Source organism: Pagrus pagrus, assembly GCF_965226575.1.
Source record: "Pagrus pagrus genome assembly, chromosome: 4".
In the NCBI taxonomy this organism is placed as follows: Eukaryota; Metazoa; Chordata; class Actinopteri; order Spariformes; family Sparidae; genus Pagrus; species Pagrus pagrus.
Genome location: NC_140188.1, coordinates 13,365,571 through 13,384,627, shown reverse-complemented (window position 1 = coordinate 13,384,627; position 19,057 = coordinate 13,365,571). Strand labels below are relative to the sequence as shown.

General features: G+C 42.6%; 1 protein-coding gene across 1 annotated transcript; it reads left to right on the top strand.

Moving 5' to 3' along the window:
- Positions 1-1,405: 1,405 nt before the first annotated feature.
- On the top strand, positions 1,406-19,008 carry LOC311255878 (uncharacterized protein). The gene is made up of 17 exons (XM_084350537.1): positions 1,406-1,770; positions 5,442-5,473; positions 9,308-9,340; positions 9,564-9,641; positions 10,609-10,638; positions 10,734-10,769; positions 11,104-11,145; positions 11,242-11,291; positions 11,417-11,469; positions 11,655-11,881; positions 12,726-12,979; positions 15,356-15,481; positions 16,443-16,578; positions 16,686-16,733; positions 16,836-16,907; positions 17,012-17,302; positions 17,677-19,008. The coding sequence occupies exons 1-17, from the start codon at positions 1,721-1,723 to the stop codon at positions 17,703-17,705; spliced, it is 1,587 nt and encodes a 528-aa protein (XP_084206663.1). The 5' UTR covers positions 1,406-1,720; the 3' UTR covers positions 17,706-19,008.
- Positions 19,009-19,057: the final 49 nt, after the last annotated feature.

Sequence of the window (19,057 nt, the reverse complement as noted above, 5' to 3'; positions counted from 1 at the left end):
CTGTAGGCGTTTTCTTCTGAAACATTTGATATGAAGTCTCTTTTGACTTTTGTCTCAAGTCAAGACAAATCTTCCTGCAGTCAGGTCACAAGTCGAGTCCAAGCTTTGAGCCTTCATACTTTCCCTCCTTTCCCCCCCCCTGTCATCTGAACTCATCTTTTCCCTCACTCCCTCTCCTCCTGACCTTCCCTGTCCTCTCGTCTCCCCCCCCCCCCCACACCTCCTCTCTGCTTCTCTCGCTTTATCTCCTCTAATTTCCTGAGGTATAGGGGGTATCGTCTCGCCACTCAGTCTGATGCTCAGCTGTCTCTTCCTGCACTGAGGAGCTGATCTCTCCCTTTAGACTCTGAGACTTGGATAATGTCCCTGTTAGTCTGCGGCATCTCTCTCTCGCTCTCTCTTCTCCCAGCTGCAAACTACATATCCATCCGTGAAAGTTAGACGGGTGGATGGAGAGAGGAGGATCAATGAGTGGAAGATCAATAGGAAAGCCCTTGATCCTTCACTCATTCCTCCCACTGGACACTTCAGACACTCACAGTGAGCTCTCCATGCCTTTCTTGCTCACTCTGATGGACCGAGCTTATGCCACTTTGATTCCTCACAAATTTGATAATAACTGCATGAGTCTAGTTTGAATGTGTCTTCCGGTGCAAAGGATATTCTGAGGAGGAGGCTCGCGCTCACTGGTTTTGTTGTCTGATGGGACATCTGGTGGTTACTCGCTGGTAATGCAGCAGCTCCACAATCTCGGTGTGGATGTTTTCCCGCTCAAAGTGACCTAGTTGCACTGTGGAGTGCTGGCTGCTCCTTTTATGTGTGGGAGAAAATGTGCATCCAACAAATATGTCTCAGATGTGCACAGACGTCTTATTTTGAAGTGTTTTTGCTCGTTCCTTTCCAACTCACTTCCTGTTGTCTCTGTATTTGACAGCACTGGATGTCTTTAGGATAAACTTTTAGTGACGCATTAAAAGTGAATATACATAGGGACTGTATGCAATTTTCGAAAATGTAGTTTGCTTTCACTTTGTTCCCTTCTTATCCTTGCACAAACAACAGGAACAGACGTGCAGCTGCTTTCAGTCGTGTTTGATGGCAAACATCTCCTTATCAGGGCTACTTCGACTTCTCAATGTATTCTCACATGAAAAAAAAAAAAGAAGTGGTAAAAGTCCGGCTGTAAATCATCAGCATGGCTCTACAGAGCCCGTGCTGAAGGCGGGATGCTGCCGCACCCGCCCATACGGTTGTTCGTGTGCCTTCATGCGCTGCGCAGCAACTGCGCCGCAGCGCTGATCCCCAAAGCTGCTCTGTGTGCTGTGAACTGGACGTAACTGCACAATATGACGTGATGATCCGTTTTTTTTTTTTACTCATTGCACTCACACAAGCGAGTGTTTGTGAGAGGAAACAAAACATCCACATCTACGCGCGATTGGCGTCAGAGCTGTTTTCTGTTTGGATTTTGGAAACTGTGTGCGCTTTTTGCTCAGATCCAGATGTTTTTGGAGGGATGCTGCAGCCAAAAGGACACATGATGTGAAGAAGCTCAGACACGAGGGCTCCGATTGTCACCATCAGCGCGCCGAATGCTGCTCAGATCCTTTACGAGGCGCTGATAGCCGATGATAGGATCGTATTCAGGTGCTGTTACGCGCAGGTGCTGCACGCAGCGGACGGACTGAAAGTGTAACGGGGGGTTGGTTACGGAGAGAGGATGGTGGCGGAGATGGCGAGCTGCGGAGCTGCTTCTCATCTGGAGGACGGGTAAGAGTGTTTAAGTTACCAGGGGGAAAAACCCTGACCTCTTTCTGTCGATGGGAGTTTGCGCTCCATGTTCATTTTGGGGTAACGTGATGGCTGCAGTGGATGCGCCGCTAAAATCGCTCCGCGGAGACACAGGAAGTCTTTTGTTGCTGTCGGTTTGTAGGCTCGTTTTTTTTGTGCATTTGAAGTCAAATCAACACGTGTTGAACTGGTGATTCCTGGTTACACACACGTCTCAATGAACGTAGATGCATGTGGAGAGTAAGAGGAGAGTCGCGGTGTCTTTGTTGGTGTCTGTGTGCTGCACGCCGCCGCGTTGTTACATTTTGATGACTCACTGACAACAATGTAGCAGGCGAGCAGCGTGTTTCATAACACGAGATGAAGATTAAACGCTGTTATTTAATAAAGTTATATACAAGATGTAGTTTAAAACCCCACAAAAATCCATATATGAGAGGAAAATAACATTATGTGTTACAATCCATGAAAAACAAGCACTCAGATGTGACTTGGCTGCTTGTGTTTTTCATGCTATTTAAAAACCACCCGCACAGGTCTGTTTAATAAGTAGGCCATACGATGTGTATGTGTTATCAGCTGTACTGTCGCGCACGGACAGGTGAGGTGATACTGATGAGTCATTGTCGCCTGTGAAGAAAGGTTGCTAAGCAGCTTGTGTTGTCGTCAGGGTATCATTCACCTGCTGATGAGGGCTGGAAAAGTCCCTGAATGTCAGACACGACCCAGGGTTGTATTAACATTGTGCCACAACATATAAATGTTTTCAGTGAATTAGAATTTTAGACATCTTAATCAGAGGAGAAAGATCTTCATTGACTCATTTGTTTGTTTTATGTCTAAACAAACTAAATACACAAACTCTGAAGTGAAACCGAGTGAACCAACTGACCGTGAAGGACAACACAACTTCATCCTGTTTTAATTTGTTACTTTGGACCCTGCCACCTTTCTAGCTTCAAACAGTGTTCTGGGGACCTTATTTTCCTCTGAGAACAGCTTGTTTATTCACTTATGGAAAAGGTATCATAAATTATATCTGAGTTTAAATTTCTTTTCCAAAATGACATAGTGCCCCTTTTAAAGGAAATTTAATATCGGTAGCAGAAGCAGAACAATGATGGCTTTGTTATGTTTATGACCAACCATAAACACAGTGAAAGTATAATATCAAAGGAGCGATAGTAAATAATTAACTAACATCATCAACAGAATCTTAATAAATAACAGTTTTGACGTCATATCAAACATGTTCATGTATTGTGTTGCAGAGATGTCAACAAGATAACAAGCTAGCTCTGCTGCGTCCTGTCCCATAATACCACTTTTACCTAAGTCTGGCTCCTCCTCGCCCATTCCAGGTGGCATTCTCCTTCCTTGCTACATCTGCCATCGCTACGGGAAACAACAACTTCCAGGCTAGCACACGCTGAAAATAGCAAGTTACCCCAACACCAACCTGGTCGTTCAGCAGGCTAGCAGCTCTTTCCTTTTCTTTTGCGAGGATCTAGCAATTCTAATGTCAGGGCTCGCAAAACAAGTTCCCCCGACACTATTTTGCACGGGCACCATTGCTGCATCCTGGGTTTAGCCCTGTGCGAGACGATTATGATTGGTGTAAAGAAATAAAAAACAAGACAGAGTGTTTTTTTTGGCCTATAGAGGAGTGAGAAGTGGTGCAGCCAGACCTCTCTCTAGCGTGGACACAGTGCAGTGGAGATGGCTATGCGAGACCTTAAAAGTGAGTCACTGTAGTGTCCAGTCTGCCCTCAGTCCAACAACAAAGAGGTGGTTTTCTTGCCACGTTTGGCTCTAGGTCCCCCAGGCCTGACCCCACCGTAACCCCAGCTCAGGCCTCCAGAAGTGTGAGCTTCTTGTCTCTCCTGTCTCATCTTACACCTGCAGTGTTTTTGTCCTCCCCAAAATCAGAGCCTGGCTGGAGCTGGTGTAAATCGCCTCCATACTGTGTCCCCTGTCGTCAAGCTGGCGTTCGCCGATCTTGGAGGCTGCTAACATGACTGCTAGCTGCACGGCTAACTGAGCTAACTAGCTAATGGTAGCTATAGTTAGCAGCAATTAGAGGTCACTCTGGTGATATACTGCCCCCTATTTGTTTGGAGTATGAATTCGACAGGTGGCCAATTCTTACATATTGCCCCTTTTATTGACTGAAAGGCAGCAAAGCTCAACAGTTTTTTTTTATTCTTTTGCACTATGTAGCCAGACTAACTGTTGTTTATCTGCACACAGATGTCCTCTCTCTTCATCGTGGTTATGGGAAGTTGTGGAGAGCATGTAGATGTTGTGGCCTTTATCTTTCAGACAGACACAGAACAACACCCTCACTGAGCTGTCTTATCAAATTTTGTTGTTGTAAGATAGAAACAAGGGAGTGCAGAGAACGTCTGAGAACTCATGCAGGAGGTTTTTATTTATTGTCTGAAAACATTTGAGTGAGGACAAAGCAGCCCTTTCTCTCCAAGGAAGACATGATCGCCATGGTAACTAATAAGCCTCAGCGCTGTTCTGGTGCGACAGACTAGCACAAGCAGGGAACGCGTTGACCTTGAGGAGGAGAAAACCGTGTTTCCTGGACAGATGTTTGAGAACAAAGGAAACCACAGTGCCTTATCGGGAGTAACAGGCGCCAAAATAAAAGACCACAAATGTTCATGTTTAATAATCCTAATTTCCTGATGCATCATTCTGCTTTCGATCGCCCACTTGAACAGACGCAGGGCGGTATTTGACCTACTTTTTCAAGCCTGCTGCTGGTGGCGAACTCGTTCTTCTTCCTCCTGACGGATCTCAGGCGTGCTGCCTCTTGTTGAAGCTCACACTGCGTCAACAGGTTGCTCCAGTCAGACACATCTGAACTTGGCTCATTGTTTGTTTTGATCGACTACATTCCTGGATAGTCGAGCACTTATCAAACGATGGCTAAATAGTCAGGAAGAGCTGGTTTTGACTGTCACACAAAATCACGTGTGATATATTCAAAATTACGATCAGCGCAGTGAGATGTGTTCTACTGTTATGCGTCGCATGCTTTCACGTGTGTAAAACAAAAGTTTCAGTTCACTCATTTCAGTTATTTTTTGATTAAATGTGCTTGGAATCAGTAATTTAGACTTAATTTTGTGATCATATGATAACAATATGGTACCACTAAAAGTAAATAAATGATTAAATTGAATATGAATCGTGACTGAGTCTGAGCTTTAGTTACAAAAGCAGAAAAAAAAGTGTGATTCGGACCAGTCTTTGTTTAATGGCAAAAGTAGCCAGCCGGTATCCTTCCACAGCTGCTGCACTGCTAGGAAAGTGGGTCAGAGCCGGAGTTTGGGTGGAAAGGTGAATCTATCATTCGACAGGATAGGTCGGTGTCAGCAGTGTGAGAAAGTGAGATGCTGGCAGCTTGTACACATTTCCTGTTTTTCTCATTCACTCGGCTGCGTGTGTTCCTGTTTGAAAGCAGAAGTGGTCGACTGCAAGAGCCTGCAGCTGCACAATTTTAAGAGCCATCACAAGTTCCAGCCCTCTAAATACTTCTATAATTGTCATCACACATCCCAGAGGTCCCTCCCATGACTCCCGCTGAATCCTGTGTCGTTGAAAGTTGTCTGAATGTTATCTCCTCTGCCCCACAGAGACGGAGATATCCCCGCGCCTGAAAACAAAGGTAAACACCAACCCATTTTCACTCCTTCCCCTCCTCCCACTCATTGCCGGCTTCTCTGTCTCTCCTCACCTTCTCACAGAGCACATGTTGGGCTACATGTGTCTGTGATGTTTGTTTTTATACAGTGATCACGCTATGAGCCTCCTGGCTCCTTTTTTTAATATTTAAAAGCTGAGCATCCCCCATCTATTATTCCTCACTGCTGTAGTTTTCCTTCCTTTATTTATGCATTCGCACCTTCCTCTCTACTCACTGCTTGGCCTCCCTGATTTCCATATCATTGACCTCAAAGGGCAGCAAGATTTATGCACAGTCATACTCTCACCTGTGTCCCAAGTTGTGCTATTTTTATTTGAGTTACCAGATTTTTATGCCAGAAGAAATATTCAAATTAAATGGGAAAAAAGGACGCTCAGATGTTGATCTGGCAATGATAGATAGATAGATAGATAGATAGATAGATAGAGAATATAGATTCAGAATAAGCATACATTTACGAAAATCAATGAAGTTAATGAGGTTAAGCATTAAATACTGGTTCATTGTCCATTATTGTACAACTTCCTCTCCTTCCTTTCTTTTTAAGCCTTCCTACCTTTCTCTCACTTCCTACTTTTTGGCCGCCCTGATTTCCATAACATTTGCCTGACACGACCAGTGCGTAGGATTTAGTGGCACCCTGTGGTGAAGCTGCAGAAAGCAACCAACTGGCTGCTAAAAACACAGAAAGAGACGGTGTTTGAATCGTCCATTCTGAGCTACTGGAAAAACATGGAACGAAACGCAAACATTCTTAGTGTCAGGTGATACATACAACATGATTAAGACTATTATTTTCCACTTCAGCCCATAGATCCTCAATCCTACACAGTGGACGTTTCAAGATTAACGCACAGTCATACAATCACTTCCCTGTTTTTGCTATTTTTAACGCTGCACACCAGAACACAAAATTCCAAACAAATAAATCCTTTTTTCTTTTTTATAACCTTTGCTTTTTGTTATTGTGAGTTTCCAGATTTTTATTCTTTGGGCTTAAAATTGCGACATTAAATGGTAAGAAGACACTCTGCAGCTGGCCTGGTAATAAAACGTGCAGCTGGTAATGATAAGGAATAGGGACGCACAATATGATTACTTTTTCTGCCGATACAATAACCGATAATTACTTGCTCCTCATGGTTGATACAGATGAGATAACCGATCATTTCACATTTTTGTTCATATTACATGTAGTTTGTGCACATCTGAGGGTAAGATGTGGTGAGCAAAGATGGATTATTTAGTATTTCATGGATCTGACCAAAGGAAATCTAACTGACATCACATCAAACAAAGAGCAGTTCTGACTCTTCAAACGTTCACTTAGTTTTTCTAGTAAGGTACAAATATACTTTAGCTTTTATAGAGCATTTTGTCTTTGAATTCAAAAGTAAATGCTTTGACATAATCTGTCAAATCAGATATTATTGTAGCTGATATTTCTCGGCTGGGATCATTTTCATGTAAGCAAACATGAGGCAAGAGTTTGAAATGGTGCTAAGAACTATATCAGTGACCTGCTGTGCCTTAATGAATACAACAGATAGCAGAAACACTGACTTTTATGATGACATTGACCACAAAACTATTAATTGTGGATTGGCCACAAGCCAAAAAGGTTGAGAACCACTGCTGTGCGCCACGCATCAACCTCCCCGTGCCCTTGGTTTTGTTTTTTTTGTACGCCAGCAGATGGCAGCCAACAGCCATGAAACGATCCAAATCTGTGAAGCTGTAAACAAGTATGTGTGTGCTCATGTTTCCATGAGCATGTGTGTATCCATGCGGGTGTTTGCTCTCCACCTTGTTTGTCAGTCTGATGAAGGGAAGCGGCCGTGCCAGAGAGAAGAGGGATGCCTGCTGGCTCAGATGAAGCAGCAGCAGCAGCAGCAGAGAAAGTGATTGGCCATGGGAGGCATATGAGGACGAGGAGAGAGGAATGGAGGTGAAGCAGACGGATCGAGCGGAGTCGAGGAGAGAGATTGATGAGGGAGGTGCTGCGAGTCGAGCAGCGATGGCAGCATCTGCTTGTTAGTCTAAGATAAAACTCTGTGGGCCAGAGAGGATGGGCTCCATCCATTAGACGGCCAGGCACTCAGCCAGATGGCCCGGCCCACGGACATCCACTGCTGCTGGGAAAAGAGGAGAAGCAGCTCCTCTGGACCCATCTGTATAAATGTGCCAGGATGTTAATGCACGGCACTTATCAGAGGCTGCTTCTCAGGGTGCCACCGTTCAGCTGCTGGGGAATGATGGATATGTTGAAGCCGGTGGAGTTAGTCAGACATGCTGAGGGCTTTTTTGATGACTAATTTGGACGGAGAGCTTTTAAAAACACACACACAGTACACAAACATGTAAGCAAAGTAAAAGGTCTCTCACTGGGGCTGCACCTCTTAGAGGAAGAGCCCCTGTGACAGAAGGCAAAACTTGGTACCGGGTAGTCGAACTATTATAACTTTCTCTATGAAAGGAAAGTTTGAAGAGTACAGGTGTGGAGTTTTGCAACACAGACTGTGGCTGAGGTTTTGATTTGCAAAGGTTGAGCTGCACCTTAAAAGCTGTTTCTGTTTTCTACATTACACGTCTGTACAGACACTGAAAAAATTTGCGAAAGGGCAAACATTTGAGTCCGCGTTGGACTTTCCTCGGTGCAAATCGAGGCATGCACGATGAGTCACCCTAGATGTGTGTTACTCTACAGGTGCACTCAGTCAGTCATCTCGAGCTTGATTAAACACACATGAAGCCAATTACCGGCAGCTCCATTCATTACGAACATACCACAACAGAACAACTCCATAGCCCCCTTTCTCATAAACGTTCTGATATAGAGTAAATACGTAGAAATTGTAGCTTGTACACCGGAAATCGGTGCAGACAGGTCATATCTAACTTTTCATTGCAGGCTTGAGGGTGTAGCGTTTTAAGACCGAAGATGTGTCTGCATTTATACTGAGGGGAAATTGGATCCACATTTTCCGCCACGACAAGACGATTAGGAATAATCAGTGTCACAGGATGCCAAATTTGAAGTAGAACGATTGCCGCCTGCAAAGTGTCTCGCAGTAGCTGATTGAGGATCAGCACGGCAGACATGTTCATCGATTCTGAATTTAACTCCTTGCTCCTTTTTTTTTCTTACTTATTGGATGTCACGTTTGATACATGCAGGAATGTAGACGACAGAACTACGGCTTCATGTTACAACTTTTGTGGTCACAAAGCTGCTAAAAGTGTTGACATTTTCACAATTATAACACACAATGCTGTTGTGGAAATCAATGCATCTGACTATACTTCAATCTTACTAACTTATAAACACACTTAATTAGCCTCTCTGTGTGCGAGTCCTACTTTGAGGAACTGCTGCACCTGAGGTTTTGTTTGGGTTAAATAGACTTTGGTGAGTAAAGAGGCAGAATATTGTCTGCTTCCCCCTTCGCAGCAATGTATTAATAGTAACTAATAATAGGGCCGTGGTTCCTGTCAGGTGAAATGCACATGAGACACAGTCATATGGCTTCAGCCTTCCTGAAACAGTGTGGTTATCGGAGGCACACATTGACTGCCTGGCAGTATATTAACCACATAAATGGGTGGATGATGTGATCAGACCTTTGAAAGTGGTGAGGTTCCCGTAAAGATGACATCGACATGGTAAAGAATAAATGTTAACGATGATGTGGTAATAGAAATGACTAACGAGATGGAAATGGACGTCTCACATGTTGGAGATCTTTTTTTTTACAGATCGACCGCACTAACCTCAAAATTACACGTGTGTTACAGAAAATCTGCCGGAGAGTGACAGCAGCGGTTCAGGTAAGCATCGATATCACACCATCACAGGTTGACTCATTTGTTTTCTCACATAACTCAAACAAAAACTTCCACAGATCCACAATTTAATTTTTTATTATCCGCAGTCTTTTCACATTAAACCATTGTGGCGTGAATCCATTTTTACTCATCATTCGTTGGAAATTCAGTGCAAAGTTTTCAGCTCCCCTCAAACGTCCCCTTTGCATGTTGACGTGTCCAACAGAGAACACAGGAACATCCACCGAGGACAGCTCAGAGGACGAGGAGGAGGAGGAGGATGAAGAGGAGGAGGAGGATTCTGGTGAGAGACGCATGTTGAACTGCTCCAACGTGCCTCTAAAGGAGTAGTCAGACATTTTTGTGAAACTTGCTAATTTGCTTTCTTTCCGAGAATAACAGAGAGTTTAATACCGCTCTCATGTCTGAAGCTACAGGTAGCAGAACGTTAGCTTAGCTTAGGTTAGCATGATGACTGGGAACAGGAGGAAACAGCTAGCCTGGCTCTGTCCAGGAGTACAAAAAATCCACTTGCCAGCTCCTCTAAAGCTCTACTAATTAACGTGCTGCATCTCATTTTGTTTAAATCTCTAAAAACAAAGGGTAAAAACTAAATGTTGTCATTTCTTGCCCTGGGAGCAGTGACTTCCTGGAGTCTTGTCGTCACCCAGAGGCTAATAGCAAACTGGCTGTTTACCTTAGGACAGAGCCAGGCTAGCTGTTTCCCCCCTGTTTCCAGTCTTTATGCTAAGCTAAGCTAGCTGGCTGCTGGTGGTAGCTACTACGGATGTTCTTAATGGCTAATTTCCCTCACAAACTAAAGTTTAAACTAAAACTAGTCTTAAAGTTAAAAAAATAAATAAATACAAATTCAGAAAACAGTCCACATTGATCACAAATCCATCTATAAGGTTAAACAGAATCCGATAAAATTTTGTGTATATCTTCAGCGCAACGTTAGCTGACATTGTTAACATTAGTAACGGATGCTTTTTTTTTAGTTTTTAGGGGGAGAAAAAACAACATTTGACAAGGAAGACATGACATTTCATTGAAAATTATGTCAACATATCATTTAAATGTGTACATTAATAAAATAATATTTATAACTTTAATTGTCTGGACGCACAAATCTCTAGTAGCTGCATATTTACCATATAGACACGAGAACGGCATTAGTCTTCATCGAACTCCACAAGAAAGCAAAGAAGTCCGTAATATGTTCTGTTTCTCACTCTGCCTGCTCTCTTGTGTTTTACTCTCACCTGAAGGCAGCGCTGATAAGTACGGAGGAGAGGAAGGTAAGAACATCTTTTTGTACTTCAAGTATTAATGTAACAAGATGAAGAACGACTGGCGGTTTTAACAGAGTCGATCTCCTTCACGTTCTTTGCAGACAACGAAGAGGCCGAGGCAGAGGAGTTTAAAAACGGTACATAATATCAATACCTGCTTTTTAAAACTGTCGTGTGTGTTGTTTACATCCAGTCCGCCATGTAAGCTTGTTGTCATAGTTGCCATGACTTTAGCGGTAACTCGTTGATCTGTGGCCACATTTTAATGACATGGATATATCACAAAATGTCGGATGCTGCTGGCTTTTTGTGGAGCACAGACTTGGATTCGACATGTCACTGAGCTCCACCCTTACAGCCCTGAAAACTGGCTCACAATCTGAGCAGCTTGTCAGGAGTGTTTGCCAGAGACTCCGCAGCCTCTCACATGTGATTTTCATTTAATATTATTGGAATTATTTTACCTTCCAGACTCCGTCCCTGGACCTGAAGCAGAGGTTTCAAATGGGAAAGGTAAGCAGATCATAAGCACACACACAAATGTTCTGGAGATTGTTTCACGTGTTTTGTGAGTGACATGTTGTTTTCTTTGGTCACACATCCTGACAGATGAGAGGGCCTTCAAATTTTGCTGTGAAAAATGTAAAGCCGTTCAGCAGGTGGGTCGAGAAAACCAGGCGCTTGTCTTTTCCATATATACTTGATTGTATTTCACATTCTTCTGATACAGTGGATGACCTTGTGTATGTCTTTTTTAAAAAGGTTATAATTGTTTGTTTGACAGAGCCATGGCAATGAGCTGGTCACCCCCAGGAGGATCTCTAAGGGACGATTACAGTGAGTGCGACTGTCTGTGCACGTTTACACTGATTCTGCATGTACAGCATCACTGACTGTGTGTGTGTGTGTGTGTGTGTGTGTGTGTGTGTGTGTGTGTGTGTGTGTGTGTGTGTGTGTGTGTGTGTGTGTGTGTGTGTGTGTGTGTGTGTGTGTGTGTGTGTGTGTGTGTGTGTGTGTTTTAGGGTGCAGCTGGAAGATGAGGGCACATACGAGTGTTCGGTCACCGGCCTGGTGTTCGAAGCATCGGAGCAAGTCCTCGTGCGATACTCGGTCCTGTCCTGGTCCAAGTTCGGCTCGTTCCTCAGGGACTCCTGGAAGTTCGCCGGACCCATCTTTAACGTGGACACCGTCAACAAGGACGCGTCCGTCCTCAAGTCCATCCAGTTCCCTCACTCCGTCTGTCTTGCTGGTAAGATATCAGAGCTGCCTCTCTCCTGTTTGTCCTCTATGATCAATTTATAATACATAATTATGATCCTGGCTTCCTGTGGTGAGAGATGTTGCCTGGAGGTTGTTTTGAATTTAGCTGATGTCTGTGAAAGTGACGTACAACTCTTAATTATTAATCAAGATTATGACTCATCTTAAGTCTTTTATACAAAGTACTTAATTTCATTGAGTATCATAATCTTTTATCTATCATTTAATAAAAGTCAGTGGCTTGCCTGTGCCTCAATTTAAGTGTATAGTCATGCCATACAGTACATTGTCAGAAAGATCCTAGAGCAGATAGGAGCTTCTACGCCCGTCCTAGGGCCTAAAACGGAAAATGAGTGACCCACTCTCTCTTCTTTCCCCTTTCTCCTGAGACACTTGATTTGATTGATGCATCATGTAGCCAGTGAGATTTCAAAAATCTGGTAATATACAGTCTATATCAGTTTTTAAAGGCCTAAAAATGTTTTATTTGAATGGGCTGTTTTCCCACCTAAACACTTGTTTTTGACTATTTTATGTGTACAAAGTTAGTGTAAGTAAGGAAACAAGGAACTGTAATAAGTTTTTGTCTCTTTTAGTCTGAGGCAGGGGTATTTTGCCAGGTGCCTGAATATTTCCATAGAAAATCACGTGTTTCGTGTTTAGTTTCAGTGATATTGACTATAAGATGTGGACCCATTGTGTTTTTTTCACCTAATATGGTACCATGTTCAGACTCCTATAGATTAATGCCAGAAGCACTTACATCTTACATCTTCTGAAAAATGATACAGATGAGACATAAAACCTTCTTTTCTCGTATTATCTTCACACAGATCCAGATAATGAGATGACATTCAGCGTCCTGCACATAAAGGACAACCGTCCACTCATCGAGCCGACAGTGGACCACTCAGGTAGCCACGTCAAGTGGAATGTAACGTCCTTGTCACCCGTGGGTCCCATCATTCAGACGAGCCAGTCCGTAGAGCACCACGGGGTGGTCCTGGTCTACAAGCAGCTGGGCAGCGACAACAACAACTACAGCTTCCATGTCTACCTGGCCACCAACAGTTCATCTGACATCAAGGTAAGCGGTGGTGGATACTGTGTGCCCCTTATTGTTTTCCTGCTCTTTACTTCACACTTTCTAGGCTGTCTTCAGACTTTTTTAAAACTGAAAAAACTGTTTTTGGAAATTTGGTCAAGTTCTAACAAACCTCCTTTAGTTGCAAGATCCTGTTTTAATTTCCTCTCTGCTGCACCTAGTCGGGTGAATGTCACTTTCAAACAGTTATTTTTAACCTGTAGGTTTTACATGACTGGCAAGTTTACATGTTAATGTCCCGACTGGAAAAAGAACCTAGAAGTTGCTTCGACCGTCTGCCTGCTCAGGAGGCGGTGACATTTTGGTATCTGTTCCTGTACGGTGATGAAATAGTGCAGTTGCATTACTGGATACAGTGTAAAGAAGGTTGAAGGCTGAATGTCAAATACACAGAGGACAGTAATACATTTCACATGTAATTTCATTTCTCATGTCTCATTTCTCATTTCTCAATCATTGGTGATCCACTTTTAAATGAATGCAAATAAGCCACAGTCAAAGTGACCAAGCTCCGCATGACTTTTCACATCAAAGTGCATTTTGTGTTTTAATTGAGGAGTTTTTCCCTGACGTACAAGTTAAAAAATAAAAGAAAATCCTCTTGCCTCATTCCCAGTACAAATATTCCATTCATGAGACCGTCACCTGAGTTAGCCTGAATTCTTCAATTGTGACGTTCAATCATACTTACCACCTACTTGATAAAACTCCAGCAAAATGCCTGTGAAACCTGTGAATGAATTGTTTGCGAAAAATAAAAGCAAAATGTTAGTTTCACTTCTTGTTCATGCTCTGAGCTGCACTGGCTTTGATGCTGTAAGACTTCATAAAGTCCAGGTTTGTGTAATCTGCCGAAACAAAGGTGAAACAGAAAGTTGATGAGGCCATAGTGCACATTACCATATAAAAATATTATGATAAACTCAGTTAAGTTGTTGAGAGGAAGAAATTTCAACATCTTGACCTTTTAAATGTCATAGTATTTTTGTGCTATGAGACATTTTGGAAACTGGTAAACATGTGGCCTTCGATTGCCACCAGTGTCAATCACTTTTTTATAGATAACAAGTAGGGTCAGCAGACAGCAAAAGGTGCACCTGTAAAGAAATACATTTTAAATATCTTATCAATATTAATTATCGTGCTATTAAAGCCTGAACCAGAACGACGCAACGCTGGACGTGCAACGTTGCGTTTACTCTCGAGCTCCAGCGATTAATCTATTAATTACTTGTCAAGCACTAAATCTATCAAGAACTACTTTGATAATAGATTAAGAGGTTTTATTAATTTACAGAAAAAAAACGTCTGACAAATTCACTAATTCCAGCTTCTTAACTCCTCCGTGACATTAAACTGAATACCTTTGGGCTGTGGACAAAACAAGACATTTGATGACATCACTTTGGGCTTCTTGAAACACTGATCAATTCTCACGAACAATTTTTTCCCCCGTTTTCTGACAAAAAACCAAACAACTGATCAATCGATTGAGAGAATAATTGACAGATTGATCCGCAATGAAAAGAAATGCGTCTGTTTTAGAGGCGATGTCAAAGCAAATTAAGTTGTTTCACTGTTGGGTGAAAAGTTTGGCTAACCCGCCAACATCACCAACATATGTGCAAATTGATTCAACCGTCAAAGAATTGGATGAACCTGAACAAGAAACTAAAAGAAAACATTTTGAAATATTCCTGCGTGTTTGAGCCGGACGGTAAATTTAACTGCAGAAACATTTACAACAAGGGCTTTATAAGCATGAAGTCGACTAATTAAAGGAAGCACGTCCTCCTTAACCACGGGGCTAGAAAAATGTAGTCCTGTTACTGTAATAAAGCTTTTAAATATTCTTTAATTTCACATTTTCATTATTAAAGATTACTGCATGGCATCTTAACTACTCAAAATATAAGGTGACTAAAAATAGCAACCATATTTTTAGTTTTGGCAGCTATATACAGTCTGTCTAGATGGTGGTGATGTCACTGGGGTGTGTATTACTGTGTAATGCACTGCCTAATTCTGACATCAACGTGACAATAATGTTTAGTCATTTAAACACTGCACAGCTGAGGTCACTCAGGAAGTGTGTCTGTGGTTGTGAGCATGTGTGTTGGTGAATAATCCCACCACACTGGCTTTGATCTGAAACTATGAACTAATTTGTGTTTTCCCATCTGATGTGTTTTTCCTGTGTATATTATGTACAACAATCACTGAAGAGGGCTGAAGTCGTTAAGTGGTTTGCAGTTTTTCCACTGCCGACTGTGGAAAACTTATGTTTTGTCTAATGTTAATCACCGTCCAGCCCAGCTCATCATCCTGTCTTCTTCCTGCTGTCCTTATATGAAACAGGATATTACCAAACAGGTGCGGAGCTACAAGAATCGCTACATTAAGATAGACAAGCCTCCCACGTGTAAGCTGGACGAGGGGACGTATCGCCTCGTGAGCGAGCCGGAAGGGGAGATCAAACCCGAGGTGTGTGAAACCATTTTTGCGGTGCGACCTATGTTTTGAAAACCCAAACATTTACAGTACATTATCTTTTGACTACATTATGATCATCGTTGTATTTGTTTTGCATGGACTCCACAATTAAAATTATTTTAAAGGGACAGTTCACCCAAAAAAAAAGCAAAATATCTGATCATCAAATCAATAGCAATATCTCTTTCCAGAAATCATGACTTGGTTTCTCAAGATTGTCCACAGACCTTGTTGTGAGCAGTCACATGTAGGAACTACTTTCTTTGTACCAAACTACACCCGCCAAACGTATCACAGCGCAGAAGGAAGCGTGAATCACCACTGAGCTGACTAACATCACAGCTCAGCAGAGGAGGACGTTATTAATGTTAACATCACGCTCTGTCATGAGCCGAGCCTCATCTCATTACTCAGATTGCACATCCTCGATTCCTTTCCTCGCCTCCTCTCCTCACGTCTGAGTCCCTCCCCCCTGAGATGTGAGCAGAGAGTCCTGATCCCACTATGCTTGCGTATTTTAGCTGCGTGTCACGCCTCTTTTTATCAGAGGTGTAAAAAGAATTCAGCAATTCTCGCTCATAGCTCTTCCCGCAAGCCTCCTCTCTCCTTGTTCCTCCCTCCTCAAGATGTGTTTGAGGAATGGAGACATCCCCCAATATGGCACCCTGAGATTGATCTCTGGGTCACAGACGGGAGGACGAAGGAGTGATGAAAGGAGTGACGAAATAGAGAAATGAGAAGAGCCATGTGAGTAGATGCACACTTCCTTCTTCCTGGTGAAACGATTGGCGGATGTTGTCCGGTAGAAAGAAAATAGTTCCTGCAGATTAACACAATTCACACCAAAATAATCTAAATAGATAAATGGCTCTAAAGTTGAGAGGAAAAATATGTATGTTTTGATTTTGGGGTGAACTGTCCCTTTAAATGATGCTCATGTGTCTCTGTGCAGGATTTGAAATTCACCCTTGCGGTGACGAAGATGAAGGGTTACTTTGAAGCTTTCTTCGAGCAGCCTCCTCCCTTTAAATTGTCTCTCATAGAGATCAACACCGAGGAGACGGTGTGGTCGGCCACCATCAGAGAAGGTAACGGTGCATTTAGTCACACTGAACGTGTTTGGTGATTTGCAGGTGAAAAATACTTTGTTATTGGAGGTGGCGATGGCGGTCTGATTTTTCTCTCTGTTTTTTAGGTGACTGTGTGGAGAACCCAGAAAAGAAACCAAGGAAAAGGACTAACAGTAAGCTTCTTGTTGTACTTGTTTTTAAATGACATTTCTCCATCACAACATGCTTTAAGCGTCTCCAGGCTGACTCGCATCCTATCCGTCTCTCTCTCTCAGGCAGACAGAGGAGCAGCAGCCCCTCAGAAGAAGAGACGGCCTGTAAAAGGCCTCGATGGCAGGACGAGTCAGGTGACTTTCCATCTTTTGCTAACAGAGGAACACCTGAGCTATTTCCAGATGCACCTGTCTGTCTAAAATTATCCTGAAATGAATTACCCGCGTGTGTTTTCCAGACGGAGTGACGACAGTGATGACTCAGGCCCGGGACATGTCGGAGAAGCAGCTACTGCAGGTGGCCAAGCGGCTCGGGAAGGAGTGGAAGCAGGTGGCCATCTATCTGGACTTGAGCTCCAGGGAGCTGGAAGACATCCAGGCGGTGGAGAAAGATGTGACCATGCAGAAGCTGAAGATGCTGGTGGAGTGGAAGAGCAGAAGGCGGCCGGGACAGGCCACGGCGTGCCACCTGTGGAAGAGTGTGGAGGACCTGGATGACCTGCCAAATGAGGTCCGTCAGACTCTGCAAGGTAATAAACTGCAGGCATGCACAAAAACACCATCAAATTATGTAACAACAATCGCCAGAGTGAAAATGACACGTTTATTAACCTATATGTAAAATGACAATTAGCTATATTGTAATTTTGATCATTCCATTCCTGTTTTAGCATTGCAACCAACCAATCGCAGCCCTCTGACATCATCAGTGTGCTAAGATTAACTGTGCCTCATGCTGCTTTATATAAATGGACCAGGCTCTCAAATGACATCAAAAATTATTATATTAACTGACGATGTCAAAGGGCTGTGATTGGTCGATTACAGTGTTGATCCAGGAACATAATGTGGGACGTCAACAACGGGCTGACAGTTTGTGTTTTGTCTTTGTGTCTTCTTTCAGACATGATGGACAATCGAGCAGCTAAGTGAAAGAGATTTGACACAAATTGACTGTTGGATATCTGTTGCGCCGTCGTCGATCTCAGGAAAACAAACAATCAGAATTGACCTAAGGACCAAACATGAGCTCTTCCATCCATCTGTGCTCTGGACATGAAACTGACCTGTTTCTGAGACTGTTTTTTTTTTTTTATTGCTGCATTTCATGCAAAGAGCCACTGCCTGAACTGTTGATGGGCATTTTCATTCTGTCATTGAATTCTGTAATGAATACAGAGTAGACGAGTTGTACCTAAAGCTCCTTTTACGTAGCTAGAATCAGGTTTATAAAATGACCGGTAGAGGTAGTGGTCATTGAGATATTTAGTAGCTAATTATGTAGCCAGTAAACGATGTAAATGTAGGTGCTGCAGTGTTGAAACTGCAAAAAAAAAAATGGGGAAAAAAACCGACCTGTGTATCTGTTTCGCTTTTAAATGTTAAGTTTGTGGGACTTTTTATAAAAGAATTAGGCATTACGTCACATTCACATGCTCATGACTGTCCAAAGGACTGAATTATATTTTTGTATTTTCGCACGCTGTCCTGTACATATTTCAGTTTTTTTTACAAACTTTTTCAAACCTGTGATCTATTTTTTTTAAGTCTGTTTTATGTTTGTTTGTTATTCAACGACTCTGAACCCGTAAAACTAAACTGAGTTGCATAATAATGTGTATTTTGTCTAACTTGAATTATGAATCCATTCCCGCCCTCCTGTGACTGGAACGCACATCTTGTGTTTGTTAAGGATAAACGTGTGTATTACGATAAGTGTACACTGTGGAAACAAACAAATAACAAGCATTTGGATTCAGGGCTGAATTTAACGAATATACCTGTGTGAGTGCAGCTGCAGCCTGGCAACATTCAGAGATTTTTATGAGTCATATTTTCAAAGCTTATTTCATAGCTCTAGAGCTCAAAACGCTTATGGTTTGGAAAACAAACCATACCGTAAACCGCCTGTAGAAACATTTCAGTTACGTTTTCTCAACATGCAGACGTTAGTCGCAGCTTTGTTTCCTTTTGTACCTGTTTTCAAGCGACTCTGTTTTCAACACTATCTGGGAAAAGCTGCAGAAAGCAGGTGAATCTTGTCAGATTTTCCACGATGATATCATGCAGTTATGTTTACATTCAGAGAACACGGTCGCTTCTTTTAACAACGTACCACCAACAATCCAGTCCGTCCTTTTTGCACTTGTGTCTATCGTGGCTGAGTCAAAGCAGAAGAACTGTGGAATAAATGTAAAAGAGCAAATGTGTACCAAATAAAACAAGAAAAGCTCTCCTGAATGTCTTCTGTAATTAATCGACAGAAAGAGGTGGTGTGCTCTAAT